Genomic DNA, 22,240 nt, shown 5'->3' on the forward strand with positions numbered 1-22,240 from the left:
GGCGTTCCTCATGCAAGATAAAAGACTTTTGTCTTCAATTTGCTTTTCTATCCCTGTGGGGTTGCAGAACAAAGTGTCACGTTCACCTTGTCCTTATTGGCATTGGCTAGGCACTGCTAGTCACACGGCTGTCAGCTGAGAGCTGTCAAACAAACAAAACCTTTATGATTCGTTTCGACGTGCTGTTCCCTCATGTTTTGATGCCGTATTCGCGGACCAATCTAGCCTCTTATTGGCTGAGAATGGCTTTGGGCACCATATCGTCACTAGAAGGTCTTACTAAAAGGATTGCATGGCCCGCAAAGTGAGGCGGAAGAGGACGCAGTTTCTCCGCACCAGGCTGCATACCGCGTCGCTCCTGGTTTTTTTTTTTTTTTTTTTTTAATTCTGGGTAACTGGTCGGACACCTGCCCTTTAGGCCACCGACATCTCCTAGTCGTCTCTTCTTACAAACATTCTAAGCTTAGAAAGAAGGTAACTATCTATATATCATATATACTCTAGTCAACAGAGCGTCTTCCCGTCTTCACTTTTGGTCGCTTTTATTGAACCCTTTCCAGACAACATGTACTGAAATTCTGCGCAGAAGAGAATAACTTTATAATCTTTAAGGATAAGTAGATGTTTTTCGCCAATGCAGCGTGTTCAGTTTTAGCCACTCAGAATGGCAGGATATCTTCGCAGCACACAACTCTCCACCCCTGTCTTAAAACTGTGAGGGCTAATCAGATTATATTTCAGCCCTACATATTGCCTTATTGAATACCTTCTTATCGAGATGTCTGCCTTCCGTCGTGCGACTATGCGACGCCCCTCTTCCAAGCCCAGTACTTGGAAGTGTTGTAGACCACTCTGTCAGCTGATAAGAGCACCATGGAAACCGTTTTCCCTCTTTTGGAGGCAGCCTGCTACGTGGCTACCTGCTTGAAGGCGTTGAACGCTCTGGGTCGCGTGAGATTCTAGTAAAATCTGGCTATCGCTTGTCACCGAATTAACAAGCTTCAGATCCGCTCGGCCGACAATGGAGTCGGCCCCGCAGAACTAACACCTGTTACGGCTCTACATTATGATGGGGAATCAAGCCTTGAACATTGTTTCTCCAACGTCGTGGAGAGGTTTGAGGCATCAGACGGTGTCTTTTCGTTTCGCTTTCTCTCCCCTTGGGTGCTCCTGAATGTTAATCAAACTGTCCCGGCCAACTTTAATACTTCAAGGCTGCGTGAGGTGCTCCGGGATGCTGCTAGATCTTGCGATGTTGAGTGGACTGTGAAGAACATCATCATTATCGAGGATTCTGGCGTCGCTGAAGGACCATACTTCTTGAAGTCCGGTATTCTTCAAGCTTGGAGACTCTACCCTGACTTCCTAGACTCATTCCAACTGCCTGTGATCCCTGATCTGTGGGGCAGTTCTAAAGGGGTTCGGTTTACTATTCTAAGGTCTCTATCCGAAGACGGCCTTGCTAAAAATGTAGCTGTTCCAAGTCGGTTATACTTCAGACCAACTCGTGAAAAGCCATTAGCTGGTATCCGGGTTGCCATCAAAGACAACATCAGGCTGAGAGGAGTGCGGACGTCGCATCAAAACAGATCGTTTCTGGAAACATGGACCAGACGAAGAAAGTGCAGCATATGTGCAGACACTTATTGAGCGAGGTGCTGTGATTGTTGGAAAGACGAAACTCGGAGCTTTTGCCTCCGCAGAAGATCCTCCTCTCCAATGGGTTGATTTTCCATGCTCGTGGACGCCTCGCACAAATGGTTACCAGCAGCCTCTCGGAAGCATAACCGGTGGCACAACTTGCATCGTTGGATATCCGTAGCTAGATATCTCCATTTGGACGGGTACGACCGGAAGCATCCCGTGCCCCTGCTGCGTACAATGGGGCGTGGGCAATGCGGACATCAACTGATTAGGCTGCACCTTTTGGCGGAATGTTGCCTAATTGCCCGTAAGCAATTTTGAGATTCGCATGGTCAGTTACCTAACAGGTCCCACGTAGTCAATTTGATACGATAGGCCTTCTAGCTAGGTCTGTCGAATATTTACAAGACATGTCAAAGCACAGTTTTGCGCCTGTCATCAAAGATGTGACGGAGGTTTTTGAGCCCAAGATGCACTTCTGTGAGCATAGGATTAGGGAGTGCTCTAGCGAAATTGTTCAGAAGTATCCGAGAACCCTCTTATATAACACCGACTTCTGGTCTCCAAGCCCACACACGGAGGAGTACCAAGCCATCGTTGATGAGTTTCTTAAAATTCTAGAAGCATTTGGCATATCGAAAGCCATCTTCAGCATGTCAGAAAGATGGGAGAAGAATCCCCCTCCCGAAGCAAATGGGAAGACTTTAGATGAGTGACGCCTCCTTCATGATCGGCATCTCATGCCGATACGCTAATCGTATGGACAGACAATATTCTATCAAGGAATATATGATTCGTACCACGAATGCGATCAGTTCCGTAAAGATCACTGAGAGAAATTTAATCGGCCCCCCTATGTTACTCCCTACATGGAAAGCAAATGGTAAGTGGCTTTGTAACTTTACAGCTTTAAACTCTTCGCAGATAATTAACAACGAACAGGAAGCTCGGCAGCAAAATTACCCAGGAGCAAAAAGAAGACGCGATTACAGAGATGCACGTGTTTCGCAAGTGGGCTCGCGAGAATGTTATGGATCCAGATTCCTAGACTGCATCTAATGCAATCATGCTTCTACCGCAGGGGAAAGGAAAGCCATGGTATAGGGATGACCCAGTATAAACTCCATCCCGAGGGAAAGGATACCAATCGATAGCTATGGCCACTCTACTTGCTTCTCCCCAGTTAATAATTCCAAGCTCGTAAGCCTTGTATATTGCTTTCAGCCACTCCTAACAATGAAGCAGTCGGTCAAGTACCATACCATTCCCGTGTAACGGACAGAACCGAATACCTCCCAGTCTCCACAACAATTGCAGGCGCAAGAGGTATTTATCCAACAACGACACTGCAGTCCATAGATTTCTGACAACTGGTGTAGGTAGCGACATTATGTTGATGAATCTAGCTCAGGAAGTGTTAAGAAGCGCGTCATGGCCAACGGAAGTAATGACCGAGAGCCTAGTGTTCCGACTCGGCGATTCTATTCGGAATGTGGTAACTCTAGGAACTTCCTAATCTCCCCAGCAACTTTCGGCGTCTTTCGATTCTAAAAAGTCTCAATAGTGCGCGCATTGGGGTTACGTTGCAAACTGCAATCCCTGTCCAGTTTTTCTGGGTAAGCTATGGTTCAACCTTGCAGCAGATAGCAAGCCTTTCCTAATTTACTTGAAAATTTGAGGGCGAGTTGCAGGTTCGAAAGAGGTAGGGCGCTGATAAAACGCAACACGCTTGAGAGGGATCGGCTGGAAGGGATCTCCTAATGAGCCTATAGCGAACCTTTGCTGAAATGAGCTAAGCTCCGGGATACAAAATCAGCAAAGAACCTGCGGCTTCAAGTTGAAAATAACGGTACCAATATGGACCGCGAAATTGGCTCTAGGTTTGAGGGGGAAATTGGCCTAACTGTTTTTGACTCATTCATGTTCTACTCCAATTATATAGACCCGCTTAATCGTTACTTTAAGATAACAGAGGGAGATTGTTAGTTATGCAAGACCGAATAAAAGGTCCTACAAATTTATCGCAGAGCCTTTAACATAACCGAACGATATCAACTATGATAAGTCTGCATGAAGGCAAACAAATTTGGTGAATAGCCGTCACCAAGACATCAATTGCAAAGGCCAGTTCCCCATTTTGTCTATTACCATTCCCCTAGTAATCATGGCTATTCGAATACCGGTGCAAAGAGGCAGGTAACCATCTATGCCCTCTTGCCAAAAACTTTGTCGTAATTGACCAATGTGAACCTGAATTTCACATTGTCGTTCTTGTATACCCTCTCTACAGCCTCCTTGCAACCCTTCTCACTAAGGTCAATTGTCTCAACCCAGCTCTTGATATTCTGCTTCGCAGCTAGGTCCAACATCTCCTCCATCTCTGGGCGGTTGCCGATATGGCTAGCACCAATATAGCAACCAGTCGGAGCGAAATCCTGAGCCATCATGGTAGGAAGTGGCTTATCTGGGAAGCCAACCATATGGAACGTGCCGTTGACCTTCAGTGTAGAGAAGTAGTCTGGGAGATTGAAGCGATCTGTTGCGTCGGCGGTGTTGATGATAAAATCGAAAGTGAATTTCCATGGCTCGGCCCAGTTCTTCTCCTTGGTGACGATGAAGTCTTTGGCACCCATTTTGAGAGCATCTTCCCTCTTGTTAGGAGAGTGCGAGATAACGTATGTTTCGGCGCCCAGAGCGACGGAGAAGAGAACACCGAAGTGGCCTAACCCCCCTCTAAGAGATCACGTTAACCCTTTTGCCGCGGAGAGTTCAAAGCAAAGCTACTCACAGTCCTAATATAGCCACCTTCTTACCGGGACCAGCTCCTAATCTCTTGAGCGGGCTATATGATGTTAAGCCAGCGCATAGCATAGGTGCTGCAAGAGCAGTGTCCAGCGCATCCGGAATCTTGAATGTGAAGTACTGGTGCGCTCGCACATGACTCGAGTAGCCACCCTGAGAAATCGTTCCGTCAGGATATGAAGCTCCATACGTGTCGATCTGGTTTGGGCAGTAGTTCTCATTGTTTGCCTTGCAATTGCCGCATGTGAGATCGGCACTAATCTGAGCACCAACACCCACTCGATCTCCAACTTTAATTCCCTTGACCTTGGGTCCGATCTTAATAGCCCTGCCAATTATTTCATGTCCTACGCAAAGCGGGAGTGGAATCTCCTCCCCCCAGCCGCCAGTAATGGTGTGAACATCAGATGCACAAACACCACAAGCGTCTACGGCAATATCCACATCATCATCTTCAAACTTCTTAAGTGGGACCTAAGCAGGCCGGGATTAGCGACCTCGTGTTCGCGATGGGGCTGCTTGAACTTACTTCTTGTCGCTTAAAATCGCTCCACTTCTTGATATCAGTGACAACGAAAGCGTCAGTCGTCTCGGGATAAGGCATTTTTGCGAACGAAAGGCGGTTTAGATTTGAGAGAAGTGGAGAATGTGTGTGGCCAATTCTTGAAACAGAAATCGTGACCTCACTGATCAGAGAGGAGGGGCAGAAACGAGGTGTTGAGGGGCAGACGCTCGTGCTTTAATCCCAGAAACTAATTGCACTTTCCATGAATATCGGTCCATGTAATCCCGCCAGTGAGGTCATGGGCCAACAAACATTGGGTCTGTCCCCGCTGTCGGGCTATGTCAAGCTTTCTGCATTTTGCCTGATTGGGCGCAGATGGTGGGCGTTGCGGGTTTTGTTTCTAGCTTCCCGATCGGCTCGGCAGCTTGGGGTGTCAGGGCGGCACAGTGTGTGCTAAATCGTGACGTTTCGATAAATCCAAGGCAGTTAGACGGGGTACTTAAAAGATGACGATAGGTGTCTTCCGGAAGCATTCCACAATCTGAAGAAGTTAGAATCAGGATTCCAGCCACCTAGTCGCAAGGCGACGAGAAATCTCGACCGTTTGCCTCCTCTTTTGACAGAGCCGATGCCGTCACTGGCTTAGATAAAAAATTGGTAAGAATTTCTCCGCGAATCATGTTGCTTTCTTCTTTCCGATCACCTACCAAATAAAGGTCCTACGTCGGCTTGACATCGCCTGCAAGCAAAATGTTCCGACCATGATCCGATGTCGGTGGCAGGTCATCTTGCCTTTCAAAACTATTTATCATTCAAAAGCTGACAATTCCTTGACCCTGATAGACTCACTCATGCTCTTCTCTTCGTGTTCAAGAGTGCGAAACGAGAAGGTGAGGGGCGGGATTGTGGACTTCCAACTTGCTCCTGTGGGATATAGACATCTCTTGGCGTTTAGAGCCGACGGGGTGGTTATCATCCGATACCGAAGGCTTCAAGATGCTTTCTGACAACACGTGAGTATCGTCGTATCTCTATGCCATGAGGCAAACGGAACACCCACGAAGGAAATACTCCAGCGAGCTAACTCTTCCCCAGCCAAGTACCCCGCTGCTAGGGGATTTTCGTTGCGGGGAGATTGACTCTGGAATTACCGAATCGGGCATCCCGGGACCGAGTTAGATGGCAGACATGATCTTGACCACGCGCGTTCTCCCAAAGCCGAGACTTGTGGAGAGGCGCGGAGAAATTTGCGAGACCCCAATGCCGTGATGGAGGTCTCCTCTGCCAGTGCGATTGGCGTGACGGAAAGTGTTTAAAACCTTGGAACACCCTCCTTAATCCAGTCCAGACTCCTTTATTCCTATACTCCCATTCTTCTGTAAATCAAGTGCACCAAATTTTGTTCCGAGCAGATTTCATCAAGATCGATCTTTCCAGGGTGAACTTGCGATCATGGCTCCCCAAGAAGCGTACAAACCTCCACCACCAAGCAGCGAATCGATGAAGGCTGTTCGATTCCACGGGAAGAATGACTTGCGGTATGAGGATATTCCTGTGCCAAAAATTCGGAAAGGCCAAGTGAAGCTTAGACCTGCGTGGGTGGGAATTTGTGGCAGTGGTTAGTGACCCAGCACGTATTATTGGAGCTTCTTTCGGTAATATCGGGCGCAGATTTACACGAATATCTTGGTGGACCAAATCTTTGTCCCACGACTCCACATCCCATTACTGGAGAGACTGTGCCCTTGACTTTCGGACATGAGTTTAGTGGAGTAATTGAGGAAGTCGGGGAGGGGGTGACCGATTATGAACCCGGAGATCGAGTTTGCGTGCAGCCCATCATATACGATGGAACTTGTGGCCCATGTCTTGAAGGACTACACAACTGCTGCTGGAGCAATGGGTTTGTTGGCCTCAGCGGTAAGGGAACAACACTTGCGGATTCCATGTAATCGAAAGCTAATCACCGGCAGGCTGGGGTGGTGGGTTGTCGGAACATGTTGTAGTCCCCACCTCGACACTTTATCGCCTACCAGACAATGTTCCTCTGGAGATTGGAGGTTTGTTTCTGTCAGTGGTGGTGCCAGAAATCCAGCATACTAAAAGATTCCAGCTCTGATCGAACCCCTCGCAGTTGGGTGGCATGCCGTTAAAGCTAGTCCCTTCAAGAGAGGAGATGCCGTGTTGATCCTAGGCGGCGGTCCGATTGGTATTTCAGTGATCCTTGCCCTAAAAGCCAAAGGTGCGGAGAAAATCATTGTATCCGAAGTCAGCCGCCGACGACGGGATTTCGCGAAGAAATTCGGTGCCCATTACGTGCTCGATCCTACCAAGGAGGATGTCGTGAAGCGATGTCGCGAACTGTGTGAGAAGCAAGGCGTCCATGTAGTATATGACTGCGCGGGCGTCCAGGCTGGATTAGACACGGCAGTGCATGCGGTTCGCGCCAGAGGAACTATTGTTAATATTGCCATCTGGGAGAAGGCGTGCAGTATCATTCCCAACGATCTGACGTTCAAGGAAAGAAAATACATGGGTGTAGCAACATATCAAATTGGAGACTTCCAAGAAGTTCTTGTGAGTAGAGGACGACATGTTGGAGCCTATCCTCTGCTAACCGCCCCAGGACGCCATCTCATCTGGGTCGATGAAACCTCAAGAAATGATCACCCAAAAGATCCAACTAACAGAGGTGGAAGAAAAGGGGTTCAAGGCATTAATTCATGATAAGGATAACCAAGTTAAAATTCTGGTAGAAGTTGGGGGAGGGAGTTAGAAGATGTGCAATACCTTTAGTACTGTGTTGTCTGCTAGCGTTGCAGCAGTACTCTTCTGGAGTCCACTGGCGCTTTAGGGCCGAGAATTATGCTATTCAACTAGCTTCGGTCACGTGCATTACTGGTGAAAGATTCCCACTGTTTTTGTGTCGGCTGCAGCCTCCTACTGAAAGTTTGGGCCAGGGAATGCTTGCTTTGAAGGGGATCGGAATTCAGACTGGATAGTTCGACAGCACTATAAAAGTGGGCGAAGTCAAGGGTTTCGATTCGCAGAGTGTCAGAAACCCTGTTATCTAAGGTGTGGAGAACAAGATCGCAACCCCTGCTAGCGTGTGGCGCATCGTATTCTTCGATATCTGGAGGGAATCAGCTTTGATTACCGACAGGCTAAGTTTAAGAAGAGTTTAGGGCAGCATGTCGGGTCGAGTGCTGCCGAGCCACATTCTGTTAGCTTCGGTCTTCCGGCTGTCCCTGATCGATCTCCAGCACCCAGCCAGAACGGGCCTTTCGATTCAAGCACGATGCGGCTACAGCGTCTCATCCGATTGAGACTTGGGGGTGGCTTTGCGATGACGATTTACAGCTTCCTCGTCTCGATTCAGTAGCCGGAGAAGGCAACTCAATTGAAAATTCGGGAAGGGTGACAATAACGATACTTGGCTGCAGTGTAAATCGCCTTCGAAGAGTGACGAGCAAGGGTCGCAGTGAAAAGATCAGGTGCTGTTGGTTGGAGGCTAAGCGAGCATCGGAGCAATGACGTAGAGGCGCGCACAAGCCACTCGTTCCTTGTTCCGCCGAAGCAATTGCAAGGCTGCGTCATCGGCCCAGGTACTTTAAGAATCCTCCCTGTGCGGCGTCAACAAAGACAGATCGTCATTACATCCTAGAGCAGCTTTCCTCCAACAATCTACTTTTCCACCTCGTTGCCTATCATCTCCCTCTCAACTTTTTTTTGGATCACTCTCAACATGGCTTTTGGTGGAGCGGCTTTGAAGCTGTTCCAGACCTTCCTCTATGCCATCGAATTCTGTTGTGCTGGCATCATACTGGGAATTTACAGCTACTTCCTTTCTGTACTCGCAGATCGAAACCTTCCCATCTCCACATGGTCAAAGGCTGTTGAGGGCATAAGCGGGGCCGCCGTTTTATACACCATCTTCGCCGTACTGCTCACATGCTGTCTAGGCGGGAAGATCTTCTTCGCATTCCTGGGAATCGTCTTCGACCTTCTATTCTGCGCTGCTTTCGTAGCGCTCGCTATCTTGACCCGCAATGGCGCACACAGCTGTAGCGGTAATGTTAATACTCCACTTGGCAGCGGAAACTCGCACGACAAGCAGGGCTTTAGGAGCAACAACCAGGGCGATCAGGTGACCTACGCTGCGTCACTCGGGACCGCATGTCGTTTGAACTCTGCCTGTTTTGCTGTATCCATCCTAGGGGCTATTCTTTTCCTCATTTCAGCTCTCGTCCAACTTGCGCTTGGCCGTAAACATAAGAAGGAGAAGCGGTTTGGCCCAAGCCCTGCCAACAACTATACTCGTGGAACCGGCGTCCGCTTCTGGCAGCGCCGCCGCAAGAACCGAGGTGGTCTCCGTGACCCCGAAATGGTCGGTGCTGTTCCCGCCACCGGCACCCTTGCTCCCGGAGTTCACGATACCCGTCCTTCCCATGATACTGCCTATACAGGCTCGACTATGGCTCCACACTCGGCTGGCTACGAGAACCCGAACAAACCGCTTCACGGAGGTTATCATACCGCTCCCACGGGCACCTACAACGCCACCCCAGCCACCAATTACTGAAGTCGAAAATGGGATAGGAATAAGGAGTAGATTGGTTGCAAATTGAGTACTCGAAATCAGACGAAATTCTTTCTTGTTCTTTTACGTGTAATATGCATTATACCAGGAGACGAAGTGGAATTGCTGATGGTTTTGAAGGAGTGCTGACCACATTGGATGGAAGGGTCATAAGCAATATTATGCAAGAACATAAACCTAAAAACACACCTAAAAACAAGAGCCGTTAGCTAAGCTTTCGTACCTCATACTGTGACTGCTTAAAACACACTGCCGATCGGTTTTCAATGTTGAAGGAAATCAGCTTGCAAATGTATCGTATCAACATACCGAACTATCCCTGTTCACGGACCTAGGTGTCAGAGACGCCAAAACGCCTTAATCCATCTATAGCAGGTAGAGCATTCTATTGCTTCGCCATGCCTTTGCCTCTGCTCGTCCCTTTACCAGGCGGCCGTCCTCTCGCCTTCCCCTCTCCAACTCCAGTCCTTCCTTCTTCTGCCCTCAAATGTTGCATCTTCTTCCCAAGAATCTCCAGTAACGCATCATTTCGCCTCCCAAGAAGTAACACATCATCCATGTTGATGACCTTTCGGCCTGCGTGCTTCGAGAACATCTCCAAGTCGCGGGAAGTGTTGACTGCACCATTTTCATTAGATATCCTCAATGTACTGTATGGAGGATGAGATAGTATCTACGGATTTGGGTATACACAAGTTCCGTCAATGCGCCGATGAACTGTGGCGTTGCATTGAGGTTCTTTTGGAGGCATTCTTCGTCGACGTATTGGCCGATTGCGTACCAGAGGGCGGCCTTGAGTCCCTGGAGAGATATTAGTAATGGCGCGAGAAGGTTGGAAGGACTAACCTACTTCTTCTTTTTCTTCGGCTGCATTAGACGCCATTTTTCTTGACGTAGAGACAGAATTGCGGTCAGAGTTGAACCAGCGGAGGAGTGAATGTCAAAGACGCGCAGCGCGTCTAGCCGAAGTTCTACCGATTGGGTTCCCATGCTTTTCTTGGCGTGGTGATGTTTGAGACGGTTGGAGACATTCATTGACTTTCACTTTCCCACATATGCCTGGGTTTGAACGCTAAAAATCGAGTGTTTCTAGCTTTATCCCATTGTCTAGTAACTCTCGACCGGACTGAGCGGCTGCCATCCATTTGCGACCGGAAGTAGAAAAAAATTTAAAAAAAAAATAAAAACCCGCATCCCAGATCTCTTAATCCCGCAACACATACAAAACGAGCTCGAACGCCTTTCACTCGTCTTCCGCATCCCTCATTTAATTCTAACAATACTTGGAACAACTCTTGCGCAATGGCGGCTCCAAACAACCGACAGCGCATCCCCGAGCTCCTTTCCACCTGGGGCAACAACTTCACGCGGAACACATCCAATGCCTTCGCAGAGCTGCGACTGAAAGACTACATCCGACTTGTCATCATAATAGGTGCATACTGCCTCCTTAGGCCCTACATCATCAAGCTCGGCGCGAAGCTGCAGACGAAAGCACACGAGAAGGACTCAGCAGACCACGGAGAGATTCATCCCAACGAATTGAGAGGAAAGGTCGAGATACCGGGACTTGAAGACAGCGATGAGGAAGATGAGGGATACGAACCCAAGCCTGGAGAATGGGGGAGGAATGCTAGGGTACGGCAACGGAAGTTCATCAGGGATGCTCTGGCGAAGGAGGAGCAGAGACTCAGGGAGGAAGCGGAGGCTGAAGATGATAAGGATATTGAAGAGTTTTTGGTGGACTAGATGCCTCGTGTTTAACGGTTATTCTTGGACACATGCGAATGGAACAGTATTCATTCCACAAGCTTCGCGAACTTTTTCCTAAACGGGCCAATTTTGCTGGAACGGCAGTCACTTAATGTTGTGGTTGAGGAATCTGGCGACGCAACATCGAACAATATCCCCATGCTATTCGAGAAAGATGAATTATTCTAACGAAGGGTGGATCATTTTATGCCATTGTGTCTCTTTAGTCTTGCATGATGTCTCAATGGTCTTTCATTTTGAACTTTCGCATGCAGTCTCTTCATCTCTACCACTCCTTCCAATATCGCGTTCTCTCCATCGAATTTGGCAAGCACACCATCTGACAACACGCCTTCGTTCTCGCATTTGTATAAACTTTCAATCCCGTATCTCCACACCCCCTTTGTATCATATCTCTCTGTGGCTTCCACCATGGCACGTACCCATCTCTTGTATTCATTATGCATCATCTCACTATGCATTTCCGGGGCATTCTCTCAGATAAAAGTGAGAAAGCTATATCCACTTCAAGACCCCAATAGCAAGGGAACCAAGGAACTGAAAGACTACGACATGCTCAAGCCTCTGCACGAGGATGGGAGCGACTTCTCATGCAAAGGGTATCAATGGAACACTCCATTGACGCCAGTTGCGACATACTGTGCCGGAGAGATTTATGAGCTGGAATTAAAAGGTGGAGCAACGCATGGACGGGGGTCCTGTCAGATTGCCCTGTCCTGTGATAATGGCGTACATTTCCAAGTCCTCAAATCGATTATCGGAGGCTGCCCCGTGAGGGGAAAGTACAATTTTAAGATTCCGGACAGCGCGGAGAGCGCACGGTGTTTGCTGGGTTGGACCTGGTGAGTGAAATTGTTTTTAGATTGAGAAGATGACTGACGGGATCTAGGTCCAATAGAGTTGGGAATAGAGCGATGTACATGCATTGTGCAGTTGTTGATATTGTTGGAGCTCAGGAATTGAAGAAGAAAAGGGATGTCGAGGACCCCTCGGACTCGGAAGCCTCGAATAGTGTTCAGACTGCTCTTTCTATGCTTCCTAGTCTATTAGTTGCGAATCTGAAGGGTGTCAACGATTGCAGGACAAAAGAGATCGTAGTCGCGGTGTCCCCTGACCCTGGAGATGATGTCGTCTACGCAGATAGGCTCGGTGCTTCTGATGCTACTGCGACTACTGAGATAGTCGAGTGTAATGGGATTGGGAAGAGTTTAGCCGTCGATAATTCATCGCTATCCTCATCGCCACCTTCGAACTCAGATTCTTCATCCTCGACTACACGCCTAGGAGGTGATGACAACGCACAATGGCACGACGACGACAGCAGCCAGAAGTCAACCGTTCCCGATCAAACTAGTGCTACGCCAAGGGATTGCACCAATGCCACCGACAGACAATGGGGTCCCGGATTTTACGGACAAGATTCCCCTCAACCCGGCGTTCAATCTAATAAAAGTAGCAAGGGCCCTGGTGAGGGCGATGTCAAACCATTGTCCACCGACAGCAATTCTCCAGACTCATCTCCACACGATATGGATGAAGTGCCCCCATCAACTAGGAATAGCAAAGAGTCATCGAAGCATGATTCTGACAAACAGAAAGGGGATAAGCATCACAACAACGACGATATGACGTTTCGTACTTACAATCGGCCATCCTCTAAGTCAAGGGATACGAAGCTCGACAACTTCTCTTCAGAAGGAGATGAATTCCACAACCACCACGCCTCGCCCACGAATCCATCCGAATGCACCTCCCTCTCTCCCGTAACCGTCTACGCTCGACCCAACGCAGAATGGCACACGCAGCACACACCACTCCAATCAACCCCGAGCATCCCAAGCAACAACTTGGCCTCAGACTGCGAAGCCCCGCAATGGAACTGTCGAGGATGCACTTCCCCAAGTCGTTGCGTGAAGGTCAATCCCTGTACGCGGACGTGCACAAAACTGACTTATACGACAACCTTCCCACAATTACCCGATGGATGGCTAAAGAAGAATCCTTGGGGAAAGCACGGCAAGGGAATACGCAAGACGTCGTGGGACGCCAGTCCGGATATATATACAATTTGGACGACGGTTACAGCGAGTTGTAGTGATGGACCTACGTTTACAGCACATGAGATTACTCCAGCGCAGCCAATACCGGTGCCGCCTAAGCAGACTCCTAAGCAACTTCTTCCCGCTAAGCCACAGTCTCCACCTGATATCGGGAATGCTTGTCTTATTACGCGTGCAGCGAGGGATCCGAATCACTTCCTACCATGTCATCTAGGGACATTTTTATGTAAGATTGCGACGCAGTCCCACACGTGCGGACAACATGGAAGCGACAAGTGGACAGGCCGCCCTTTGAGAGATATAGCGGAAGGAATAACCTTTGATCCTAGTCCTGTACAGGACAGTAGTAAGAGAGATGTCAGGGGACGGATACTGTCAACGACGAGGGGCTGGGGGACGCTCATCAACCAGAATGCAGAGGCCAGACTCAGAACAGGACTAATTCCTACGATTCAGATTCAGACCCAGACCCAGACTACGAAGGCTGCGCCGACTCCCACTCTGGCGAGGACGATGACGACAACACCGACCCCGTATTCCTCCCTAGTTACAACCGTAACACCACTGTCTCCATCCTTTCATACATCACGGCCCCCGGACCTGTCGTACCTCCAGGCGTCACAATAGACTGGCCAGGACTAAAGACCATTAATAACAAGAATCTTGGGCTTAACAGCAGATAGGATAAGAATTGGCCCTCGAAAGACGATATTGGAGTTAGCTTCGGACGAGGCAAGATGAAGAGGGTGGATTGTCCATTGGTCCTAGTAGGATATTATCTCGATGATCAGTATGTAAGGAAGCTGTGAGCAAGGACGTAGGAAGGGGGATACTGTTGGGGGGTTAAAGCGAGGTGGTGGCTAGGTAGGTTAGAAAATCGCTCGGCTTTTGCATTCATTCTTTGGGTAGTGAGGAAATTAATACTTCGATTATATGAGAGCATTTGGTCATAATTCATCATTATCTCACTACCAAGAAGCCAGAAACACACTCCAAAATTTCAGACTATACCAAAGACTCTCATACTTCCCCCCTGTCCATTTACCAATCATCCTCCAAAGCCACACCCCCACCGTCCTCGGCATCATGCCACTCCTCATCACTACACGTGCTCATCGCTACATCATCCACCCCTTCAATAATCCTCACCGCCTTCCATGCCGCGATGGTCTCCGCATTAAGCTTCTTTAATCCCTCCACCACGCCTCCAACATCCTGTCCACCAATCTTTACTTGGCATCTGTACCTCCGCCCCCTGTTCTCCAAATCCGCGTTTCCCTCCCCCTCTGTATCCTCATTTTCATCGACGTTGACATACTGCACACTCTTCTCCACAGCTAAATGACCTAACCGTTCTTTCGGATGCAAACAGTCAACTTCATCTCTCAAAATCCTATCCAAATTCTCCAAAATCCCCAACCTTCTAACAAAGTACTCACAGGCTTCGACATCACCTTTACTATCAATATAAACTGCTCCAATAACACTCTCCACAATATCTGACAAAGACTTTGGTGCATCTAGCTGCGCAAAAATATGCCACGGGAACTTGCTCTCATGTCTCAACGCCCTTTCAACCTGTTCTCTTGCCTCTTGATGCTGTGCTCTTGCCTTAGCCTGCGATACTAGAAGCTGAGGATTGTTATGTCGGAGAAACTGCCACAGGGCTCTATGCACGGTTTCTGGCTCGAAAGTTTGCTTGTTTGTCATTTCCTCGCACACCGTAGTGTCGAACATGCGGAATGCGAGGAATGCTGCATTTACCAGGGATGCGCGGATTGAGTGCATCGTCTGATGCGAAAGTTCCGGTTTGTGTGCGAAAAGTCGTTTAGAAATGATATAATCCAGCACTGCATCGCCGAGGAATTCCAGCCGTTCGTATGAGCAACTAGCGATCTGTCCTGTATATGAGGCATGTGTCATTGCTTCCAGAAGAAGCATTTTCTTGACAAACGTGTATCCAATGAGTTTCTCTAGGGTTGAAAGACTGTTGATCTCGATTCCACATGGTGCGGCAGAGAACAGAATGGCATTTGCGTCTGGAATGGGCGTCCAGTTTTCCAACGGCAGCAGTGTCTGCGCACATACCAGCGCCTTGTCGAACCCACCTTCAAGATACGAAGCACCGAGAAGGGATTCGACAACGTCAGCCAGCCGCTTCGAACTTGATTTATTCTCATTCGATGCTTCTTGCTTCAACACGTCTTCCGCATATCGCGGCTGCCACCTCGCGCCCGTGAATTGCTTGGTGATGATGAATTTGTCGAGGCCAGCTGCTAGTGTTGCTCGGGCTAGGAAGCCGTTGGAGACGATTTTACCTTTCTTGCTGGTTAGCCAGCTTTCGGGCCAGGTGAGGTTCGCGGCCATGACATGCACCGATGCAATGAATTTAAGGATGCAGTCACCAAGGAATTCGAGGCGTTGGTAGTTGTCTGACTCGCTTGTGCTGGAGGCTGTGGTTGCTGTGAGGAGGAGGGAGAGACGAGAGGAGTCGAATGATAGCGGTTTGAGCAAGGTTGTTCGGAGTATCTCTGTGGTCATGTAGATTTCGTACTGGTGTAGGATTGATGGTATGAATAATGCAAAGATTGAGTAAGAGGCTGGAAGTTTGTCGACAGCGCAATCTGCAGTATTGACCCATTCGAGTCTGGTATAGGCCACGTTTTCGGGATTCTGACCGTAGAGTGGATGCAAGAAGTCGCGTCGTTTAGGAGCACGAATCACTTGCAATTGTGAACCAAAGTTGTCTGCTAAGGAGGGATCCGTTAAGCCATTGCTGATGTTTTTGAGCATATACTTTCTCGCATCGCCTTGAAGATTCACCAAGCCCCAGTTCGAAACTTCATGGTCTCCTTTCTGAATAAGATCTGACGCTGAGTGATGCCCGGTAGTGCTGATGTTAAACTGGTGAAGTCGGTCGTGGTTCAAGATTCGACTGCCAGGTTCATTGGGAACAAAGAGCCACAAGAAATCATCCCTTTCCTCTGTCATCCGTCCCGGGAATGCAGAGTGAAGAAGATTTCGAGTGATGGCGCGCATGGTGGTTATTTCTTCGTCAGTTAGTATCGTTGGCGAGAACGGAGAGCTTTCTACTGAGTATCGCTTCTTATCATTCCAGTGTAACACGATATCAGGAATTTGGGGCATCTGGTAAGGCATTAAGAGCAACATGTGCAATGACTGCTCACCAATCGCCGTAAGCTTGAGTAGAACTCTGTGATACGCTCGAGGGTTCTGAAGCTGCTGTTTTGCAACAGATACCCAAGGATCTAAGGCTGGTGATACTTCAACTACAGAAGGAGTGTGGTCTAGTATGCTAAATTCGTGGTCATCGCCTTCTTTCTCACGAGAAGGGAGGAGGTTGTCATTCACAAGACCGGCCAAATGCAATGCCTTGTAGGCTTGGAATGCTGCATCATTCTTAGCGTTCCGTTCCGTCAACCAGCTCTCTGAACTTCTGGCAGTTCTGACAGCGGGATGAACTGATATGGGAAGAGTGACTTTGGCCATTATCCTGCTATCAGCTAGTTCATCGAGTGTAAACTGGGGTCGTAGATCGATGTATGGACCGGCTCCGAGAAGAGCGCAGAAGTGATGGAGATGTTGTGAAGCATTGTCGAGAGTCAAAAGAGCACTAATTTGTTAGCCCAATTCCGAATATATGAAATCTCTCAATCATATTTGGCAAGCAGGTTGCTCAATAACCGAGGATCAAGGGGAGGTCGTGATGGAGTCCCACGGAGCTTAGACAAAGAGTAAACACTTACCCAGTGGAAGGTACTTGATATAAGAGCGAGCTATCCTCAGGATACAGTTCCCTTTCTTTGGCAACTTCGATTTTTCGCAAATCATTGAGGTAAGCCGCTTTCATCTCTTCTTCCATGGCCTCCCAAGTTGCCGGCGATCGGTGAGAGCCAGCCTCGGGAACAAAAATAATGTACTTGGACTCTTGCTTTCTTGCACGACCTCGGCGCTGAACAAAGGATTTGAGATCCTTCGGGCGCTCGAAGCAGATCACGAGGTGACAGCTTGATACATCGATGCCTTCCTCAAGGACACTTGTTGCAAGAATGAGGTTTATCCTCCTAGCACGAAATTCATCTAAGGTATTTTGTTGGTTTAAGGGTTCCGCGAGGTCGGCTACATTCGTCTTCCGCTTCGATGAGATCGAAGTCCCAACGAAGGTGCCAATGTTAAATAAGGGGGCTGTACGAGGGTGTAGGGACAGTATTTCAGCTAAGGCGGAGACCCAAACCCGTTGTTCTACAAAGACGAGACCAGTGAACTCGGGACTTGCTTCTGATTCAAGGACATCGACTAGCGCGTCGACTTTTGGGGAAATGTGATCCAGCGAGATAGACATAGAATCTGGATCTTGGGACACAGACATTCTCTTGAAGATGTCGCACAGATGCCGCTTTTCCTGGCTGGACCAGTCTAACAGGAGTTGATAGCTGGAGCTCTGAGCCGTTCTTTGAAACTTGGATATGCACTGCTGTAAATACCATTCTGTGGGAGAGGAACCTAATTCATCCATCATAGCTTTTCCCTTAGAAACCATTGTCTTTAGCTGCTGTCGACAGTATGGGTTTTTTGCCGTGATAACTCGATCCAATTGTCTGATTGAGCTCTGAACTCCTTGAATTTTCTTCTCCAATAGATCCGCCACATAAGGATCAGATTTCATGTCGTACTCATAGTACGCTTTTTCTAGGGCAGAAAGAAGGGTAGAAGTCGCAGACGAAGGAGGAAGCGCAGGATATGGAATTCGGATGAGCTCTGGACGGTGCACGAATCGCAGTAGTTCTGATCGATGTATCTTGGGCGACTTAGCAATCGAATTCATGTTTGCTTCGATTTTCCTTTCTCGGTAAGCTTGACGTTGTTGTCGAAGGTAAAGACTTACTCGAGGTCACTGCTGCTTGCTCTTGCACCCATGACTGGACTCGCGCTCAGGCCAAGAATCCTTGGAATATGAACACTTCTATTCCTTTGTAAGAGAGGTTTATAGAATTGAGACATGATACGGCTAGCTGGATGATTTTTTGAACAATGGTGAGCTGGACTAAAATTAACAGCACCATCCTTGCAAAACTGAGGGCACCTTACCCTCATCAAATATTATCAAAGCAAGCCTGTTCATCGTAATAAAAGCGTGGGTGAGGGCATCCAGAAGCACTTGATGGGTGGAGAGGACAATTCGAGTATTCTTTAGCGCCGAATCCCAAGTATTCTGGTCACTCCAATGCTCGACACCGTCGTTCCCAGTTAGTGCTTGGATTCCATAAGCAGGAAGATGTGACTGAAAAGCCTGGAGTTGTTGATTACACAGAGTGACAGTAGGGGCTAGAAACCAGACTAGCTAGGTTATAATTAGAAAGACAGAAGACTAAGTTGAAGAATGAAGTCATCCGCACTTGGTTGGGATCACAGAGTTCCAATTCTGCAACAGCTCGTGCAAGAGCTCTGTAAGACAATCAGCTCTATTATATATATATAAAGAATACTTACATGTGTGTTTTGCCACTTCCAGTGTCCATTGCAACGATGATATTAGCTTTCAGGCTCTCCTCCACCATCTCAGCCTGATACGACCGGAGACGAAAGGATTCTCCATCTAATCCTGCAATGACAGTGGCTCCACCGTCAAGAGGCTCCTCATCAGTAGACATGGTTGGTGGCGAGAGTAAAAGTCATGATTGTAGAATGGGATGAAGATTGTGGAGGACAAAGGGTCGCGCAACGACTGCAAGGGTAAAGCCAATCCTGCGCTAACCACATTTGGAAAGGTCAAATTGCTCCAGTTCTTAACCATACACCCATAGTTTAAGTCTGTTGTCTTCTTGGTTGCTAAAATTTTATCATAGTGTAAAGTTTAGCCTTTAGAAGACTTATAACAAGTTAGAATTCCTCTTGTCGTTGATAATAAAATTGATCTATCAAATACCACGTTGGAAACGCGAAGCCGTTTCTACGAAGCCTCCATTTTCACCCTCCATTTGATCGTGTGACCACCACGGAAGTGAAGTCTACGGAGACCTCATAGTCACGCATTTCCGAAATTATGATGACGGTCCAAGGACAGACTTTTGTCGACGCCAGAGCCACTCTATTGAGCTTGATGAGTTACCAAATAGTACCACTTATACCGCTGCGGATGTCCCGCCCTACAGATTCGTCAAGTAATCCTCAACTTCTTGCGGGCTCAGCTTCCTGAACCTTGGGCCTTGGGCTCCCTCCACTCCCTCGAACCCAAGTAACCTTTCCTCTGGTGGGCCGACAATGCCAATCTCTACTGTCTCGCCATTCATCTCGCCTTCTATCGTCTCCTTTAGCGTAAGGAGAGCGATGTGGATGGCGTCTTCTAGCTCCAATCCTTCCGTATACCTCTTTTCAAGGAACGTCTTCGCACTAGTCGCGCTCTTACCGATCGCCGTCGCCTTCCATGGGAAATAGCTACCGCTAGGATCGACCTGGTACAAACTTGGACCGCCCTTGAGGATGCCGCCCGTCTTGCCGGTGGGCTTCTTCTTCTCCGGATCTGCTGCTTCGGCTTCCTTGCTCTCAGTCTCAGGCTCAATGCCATCATCCCAACCTGCTATTAGGAGACTGACTCCGTAGGGACGCACACCACCTGATTGGGTAGCCTCTTGCATTACGCGAGCAACGTCCTGCACCAATATCCTCGTGGGTGGGTACTCGTTGTAGACGCGCTTGTAGCCGGTGTGCGATACCTTGCGGGCCTTGTCGACGAGAACTCGGTAGTCCGGACCCATTCCTGAGTAGACCATTCCAATGTTGGGTGTTATGAGGCTGACCTTGGAAGAAGATTGGGAGTCGATAAGCGGCGATGAGGACTTCTTCTCGGTTGCGAGGACGATGCCATTAGTAGCTGATACTTGTAAGTGCATGCCGTAATTAAATGTTTGGGGGAGTCAGAACCTTTGATACCTAGAGAGGTGACACCCTGGTTGACGGCATTCAAGGCGTATTCTATAACGCGGTCAGTGAGAGCCTGGACGTCACATCGAGCACTCTAGTGAGAAGAGCGACAGGTGAAGCGTACCTATCTGCACGAGCTTTCCACTACATGTCCGTTAGCAGGTGAAAGAAAGATGCGAGCAGGAAAGTCCGTCTATTTACCTTGGGGAGAAGGTGGTGAGGGAGAATGAGTAACGGTCAGCCATGGCGGAATTCGAGGCAGCGAGGACGGTGGGGGTAAAGGAGGGGTTGGGTGGAAGTTTTGTGGGGGAAGGAGAGGTTATTGAGGCGTTAGGGTTAAGGTGAGGATTTCTAAACGCAAATGGAGCTGGAGCTTCCTCTAGGCAAGCTCGCAGACGCGGTCCGCCAAGCCTATATCTCAGTCACATGACTAAAGCTTTGGCCAGGTGGCTTTCAACCTCAAATTCGAAGTCGCCTTTGAACTTTCTTCGTTCCTTTGTCACCTCACTGTGTCTCCAACGTTGCCTCTTGAGCAGCCTGTGGTGCATCATAGCGACTTAAATTCGGCTTTTGCTCTCCAGGTCACCTTTGCTCAGGTCAGAGCTTTGGTTACTGCGAGCTCTTGATTTACCCTTTCACAATTGATTATTTTCCATTTGCCTGCAAACTCCATGTAAATTTCATCAGAGATACCTCTCTTTTCACACAATATTCAAGTAGAATGCCTTCCTCCGGATTCCAAGCCATGCCCGGATGGTACTGGCCAGATGACGTTCCAAAGGAAACCTCGGATGAGGCCCAGAATTCTAGTCAGGATCCACCCCCTTCCCCCACATCCTCAACTACCGGCGAAACTCCACAGGCGAGACAAGGCACGCAGTCTTCGAGACGTAGGTACTGGCCACCTCGGCAATGCCGAATATGTCTCGAAACTGTGCAGCCTACCTACAATGTCCCCTCCGAGAACCTGCCGGGCTTTTTTCAATCTACTCCTAATGTCACTTATGAGGACCAGGGAGGTCGCCTTATACGGCCATGCTTATGTAAGGGGTCAGCGAAATTCGTCCACGAGAATTGCCTGCAATCTTGGCGTCACGCAGATCCTAGCTATGGGCGTCGAAACTACTGGCAATGTCCGACCTGTGGCTTTCGTTACCGCCTTGCTCGGTTAGGATGGGGAAGGTCCATTGCAAGCGCCGGTGAGTAGAACGTCCTCTCTTATTCTAATGTCCTTAGCTATACTAATAGTACCCTCAAGCCGCTCAAGTCATGCTCACGAGTGTGATCTTGATCATGACTGTCTTTTTGCTTGGTTTTGTCGCAGATCCAATCATCAACATGTACCTTGATCCGTGGAGCTACTTAACGCCGTGGTCAAGCTCAGAGCAGTATTACTACGAAGACGATGAACCATCAGGGTGGACGGAGCACTTTCTTAAGGGATTCACGAGTATGGGTGTCATTGGGTTTTTGAAAGTCCTCTTCGCAAGTCCATTCTCCTACCTTAGACTTGGGGGAGGCAGAGGTAGGAATACTGGTCGTGACCGGTACGAGCAAATCAGTTGGATTATCATTCTGATTGGCGTATTAACGTTCTTGGTGGTACGCATCAACTCACATCCTCTTGCTAATGATTCAAAACAGTATCTAACATAAGTAGGCTATATTCAAGGGCACTCGAGCTTGGAGTCGCCGTACGCTGGAGAAAGCTGGCGAGAAAATCATAGACGTTCAAGGCGACGTTGACGATGACGATGAGGATAACCAAGCTCCTCCGACTTAAGTCTAATTTGATCCCACGCTTGCACCAATATTGCCAGATAGATTCATTTATTGTTTCCCCGTGGACCATTTGGAAACTTTACTCTCCGTCCGCACATCTTTGAGTTGCCATGGTTTGTCAGTATCATGTCA

At 48.5% G+C, this 22,240-nt stretch overlaps 10 protein-coding genes across 10 annotated transcripts; 6 read left to right on the forward strand and 4 right to left on the reverse strand.

Moving 5' to 3' along the window:
- Positions 1-10: 10 nt before the first annotated feature.
- Positions 11-3,195, forward strand: BDR25DRAFT_362802 (uncharacterized protein; the record flags this gene model as incomplete). The annotated part of the gene is made up of 19 exons (XM_033696632.1): positions 11-73; positions 111-262; positions 306-351; positions 419-435; positions 505-567; positions 650-703; positions 742-827; positions 860-951; positions 1,000-1,566; positions 1,590-1,622; positions 1,652-1,818; positions 1,858-1,888; positions 1,917-1,951; positions 2,003-2,356; positions 2,412-2,527; positions 2,587-2,742; positions 2,784-2,844; positions 2,890-3,036; positions 3,090-3,195. The coding sequence occupies 19 exons, from the start codon at positions 11-13 to the stop codon at positions 3,193-3,195; spliced, it is 2,346 nt and encodes a 781-aa protein (XP_033540293.1).
- Positions 3,196-3,547: 352 nt separating this feature from the next.
- Positions 3,548-5,224, reverse strand: BDR25DRAFT_273056 (GroES-like protein). Its single transcript, XM_033687342.1, has 3 exons — positions 4,976-5,224; positions 4,433-4,920; positions 3,548-4,377 (listed from the first exon to the last, which is right to left on the reverse strand). Exons 1-3 carry the CDS (start codon positions 5,048-5,050, stop codon positions 3,849-3,851), a joined length of 1,092 nt encoding a protein of 363 aa, XP_033540294.1. The 5' UTR covers positions 5,051-5,224; the 3' UTR covers positions 3,548-3,848.
- A 996-nt stretch (positions 5,225-6,220) lies between these two features.
- BDR25DRAFT_273058 (sorbitol dehydrogenase) lies at positions 6,221-7,974 on the forward strand. Its single transcript, XM_033687343.1, has 5 exons — positions 6,221-6,569; positions 6,623-6,871; positions 6,925-7,011; positions 7,065-7,528; positions 7,578-7,974. The coding sequence occupies exons 1-5, from the start codon at positions 6,404-6,406 to the stop codon at positions 7,725-7,727; spliced, it is 1,116 nt and encodes a 371-aa protein (XP_033540295.1). The 5' UTR covers positions 6,221-6,403; the 3' UTR covers positions 7,728-7,974.
- Positions 7,975-8,610: 636 nt separating this feature from the next.
- Positions 8,611-9,737, forward strand: BDR25DRAFT_307745 (uncharacterized protein). Its single transcript, XM_033690896.1, has one exon. It carries the CDS (start codon positions 8,697-8,699, stop codon positions 9,531-9,533), a length of 837 nt encoding a protein of 278 aa, XP_033540296.1. The 5' UTR covers positions 8,611-8,696; the 3' UTR covers positions 9,534-9,737.
- Positions 9,738-9,936: 199 nt separating this feature from the next.
- BDR25DRAFT_245734 (uncharacterized protein) lies at positions 9,937-10,349 on the reverse strand (the record flags this gene model as incomplete). Its single annotated transcript, XM_033685899.1, has 2 exons — positions 9,937-10,169; positions 10,229-10,349. Coding segments are annotated over 2 exons (354 nt in total), but the record flags the coding sequence as incomplete, so codon positions are not given.
- Positions 10,350-10,889: 540 nt separating this feature from the next.
- Positions 10,890-11,771, forward strand: BDR25DRAFT_273065 (DUF1531-domain-containing protein; the record flags this gene model as incomplete). Its single annotated transcript, XM_033687344.1, has 1 exon — positions 10,890-11,771. A coding segment is annotated over one exon (411 nt), but the record flags the coding sequence as incomplete, so codon positions are not given.
- Positions 11,754-12,460, forward strand: BDR25DRAFT_190868 (uncharacterized protein; the record flags this gene model as incomplete). Its single annotated transcript, XM_033684280.1, has 2 exons — positions 11,754-12,166; positions 12,214-12,460. Coding segments are annotated over 2 exons (660 nt in total), but the record flags the coding sequence as incomplete, so codon positions are not given.
- Positions 12,461-14,331: 1,871 nt separating this feature from the next.
- Positions 14,332-19,089, reverse strand: BDR25DRAFT_297995 (dicer-like protein 2). The gene is made up of 6 exons (XM_033689043.1): positions 18,896-19,089; positions 18,802-18,850; positions 18,494-18,746; positions 18,291-18,444; positions 17,152-18,246; positions 14,332-17,018 (listed from the first exon to the last, which is right to left on the reverse strand). Exons 1-6 carry the CDS (start codon positions 19,054-19,056, stop codon positions 14,426-14,428), a joined length of 4,305 nt encoding a protein of 1,434 aa, XP_033540300.1. The 5' UTR covers positions 19,057-19,089; the 3' UTR covers positions 14,332-14,425.
- A 216-nt stretch (positions 19,090-19,305) lies between these two features.
- On the reverse strand, positions 19,306-20,694 carry BDR25DRAFT_337835 (putative proteasome subunit alpha type-2). The gene is made up of 4 exons (XM_033693227.1): positions 20,528-20,694; positions 20,451-20,470; positions 20,327-20,377; positions 19,306-20,276 (listed from the first exon to the last, which is right to left on the reverse strand). Exons 1-4 carry the CDS (start codon positions 20,569-20,571, stop codon positions 19,552-19,554), a joined length of 840 nt encoding a protein of 279 aa, XP_033540301.1. The 5' UTR covers positions 20,572-20,694; the 3' UTR covers positions 19,306-19,551.
- A 353-nt stretch (positions 20,695-21,047) lies between these two features.
- Positions 21,048-22,109, forward strand: BDR25DRAFT_319978 (uncharacterized protein; the record flags this gene model as incomplete). Its single annotated transcript, XM_033691868.1, has 3 exons — positions 21,048-21,525; positions 21,585-21,928; positions 21,987-22,109. The coding sequence occupies 3 exons, from the start codon at positions 21,048-21,050 to the stop codon at positions 22,107-22,109; spliced, it is 945 nt and encodes a 314-aa protein (XP_033540302.1).
- Positions 22,110-22,240: the final 131 nt, after the last annotated feature.

This window comes from Lindgomyces ingoldianus (assembly GCF_010093535.1).
Source record: "Lindgomyces ingoldianus strain ATCC 200398 unplaced genomic scaffold BDR25scaffold_59, whole genome shotgun sequence".
NCBI lineage: Eukaryota > Fungi > Ascomycota > Dothideomycetes > Pleosporales > Lindgomycetaceae > Lindgomyces > Lindgomyces ingoldianus.

Bases quoted from the DNA above. Each gene is read 5' to 3' on its own strand.
- BDR25DRAFT_297995 (XM_033689043.1), bottom strand. From the start codon at position 19,056: ATGTCTACTGATGAGGAGCCTCTTGACGGTGGAGCCACTGTCATTGCA. The intron at 18,445-18,493 runs GTAAGGTGCCCT...ATTTTAGTCCAG, and splicing joins TTTGATAATATTTGATGAGG to CTCACCATTGTTCAAAAAAT. The intron at 17,019-17,151 runs GTAAGTGTTTAC...CTAACAAATTAG, and splicing joins TATCAAGTACCTTCCACTGG to TGCTCTTTTGACTCTCGACA.
- BDR25DRAFT_273058 (XM_033687343.1), top strand. From the start codon at position 6,404: ATGGCTCCCCAAGAAGCGTACAAACCTCCACCACCAAGCAGCGAATCG. The intron at 6,570-6,622 runs GTTAGTGACCCA...TATCGGGCGCAG, and splicing joins GGTGGGAATTTGTGGCAGTG to ATTTACACGAATATCTTGGT. The intron at 7,529-7,577 runs GTGAGTAGAGGA...TAACCGCCCCAG, and splicing joins GAGACTTCCAAGAAGTTCTT to GACGCCATCTCATCTGGGTC.
- BDR25DRAFT_307745 (XM_033690896.1), top strand. From the start codon at position 8,697: ATGGCTTTTGGTGGAGCGGCTTTGAAGCTGTTCCAGACCTTCCTCTAT.
- BDR25DRAFT_337835 (XM_033693227.1), bottom strand. From the start codon at position 20,571: ATGGCTGACCGTTACTCATTCTCCCTCACCACCTTCTCCCCAAG. The intron at 20,378-20,450 runs GTACGCTTCACC...ACCGCGTTATAG, and splicing joins TGGAAAGCTCGTGCAGATAG to AATACGCCTTGAATGCCGTC. The intron at 20,277-20,326 runs GTTCTGACTCCC...TACAAGTATCAG, and splicing joins CACCTCTCTAGGTATCAAAG to CTACTAATGGCATCGTCCTC.
- BDR25DRAFT_273056 (XM_033687342.1), bottom strand. From the start codon at position 5,050: ATGCCTTATCCCGAGACGACTGACGCTTTCGTTGTCACTGATATCAAG. The intron at 4,921-4,975 runs GTAAGTTCAAGC...CGGCCTGCTTAG, and splicing joins GCGATTTTAAGCGACAAGAA to GTCCCACTTAAGAAGTTTGA. The intron at 4,378-4,432 runs GTGAGTAGCTTT...GTGATCTCTTAG, and splicing joins AAGGTGGCTATATTAGGACT to AGGGGGGTTAGGCCACTTCG.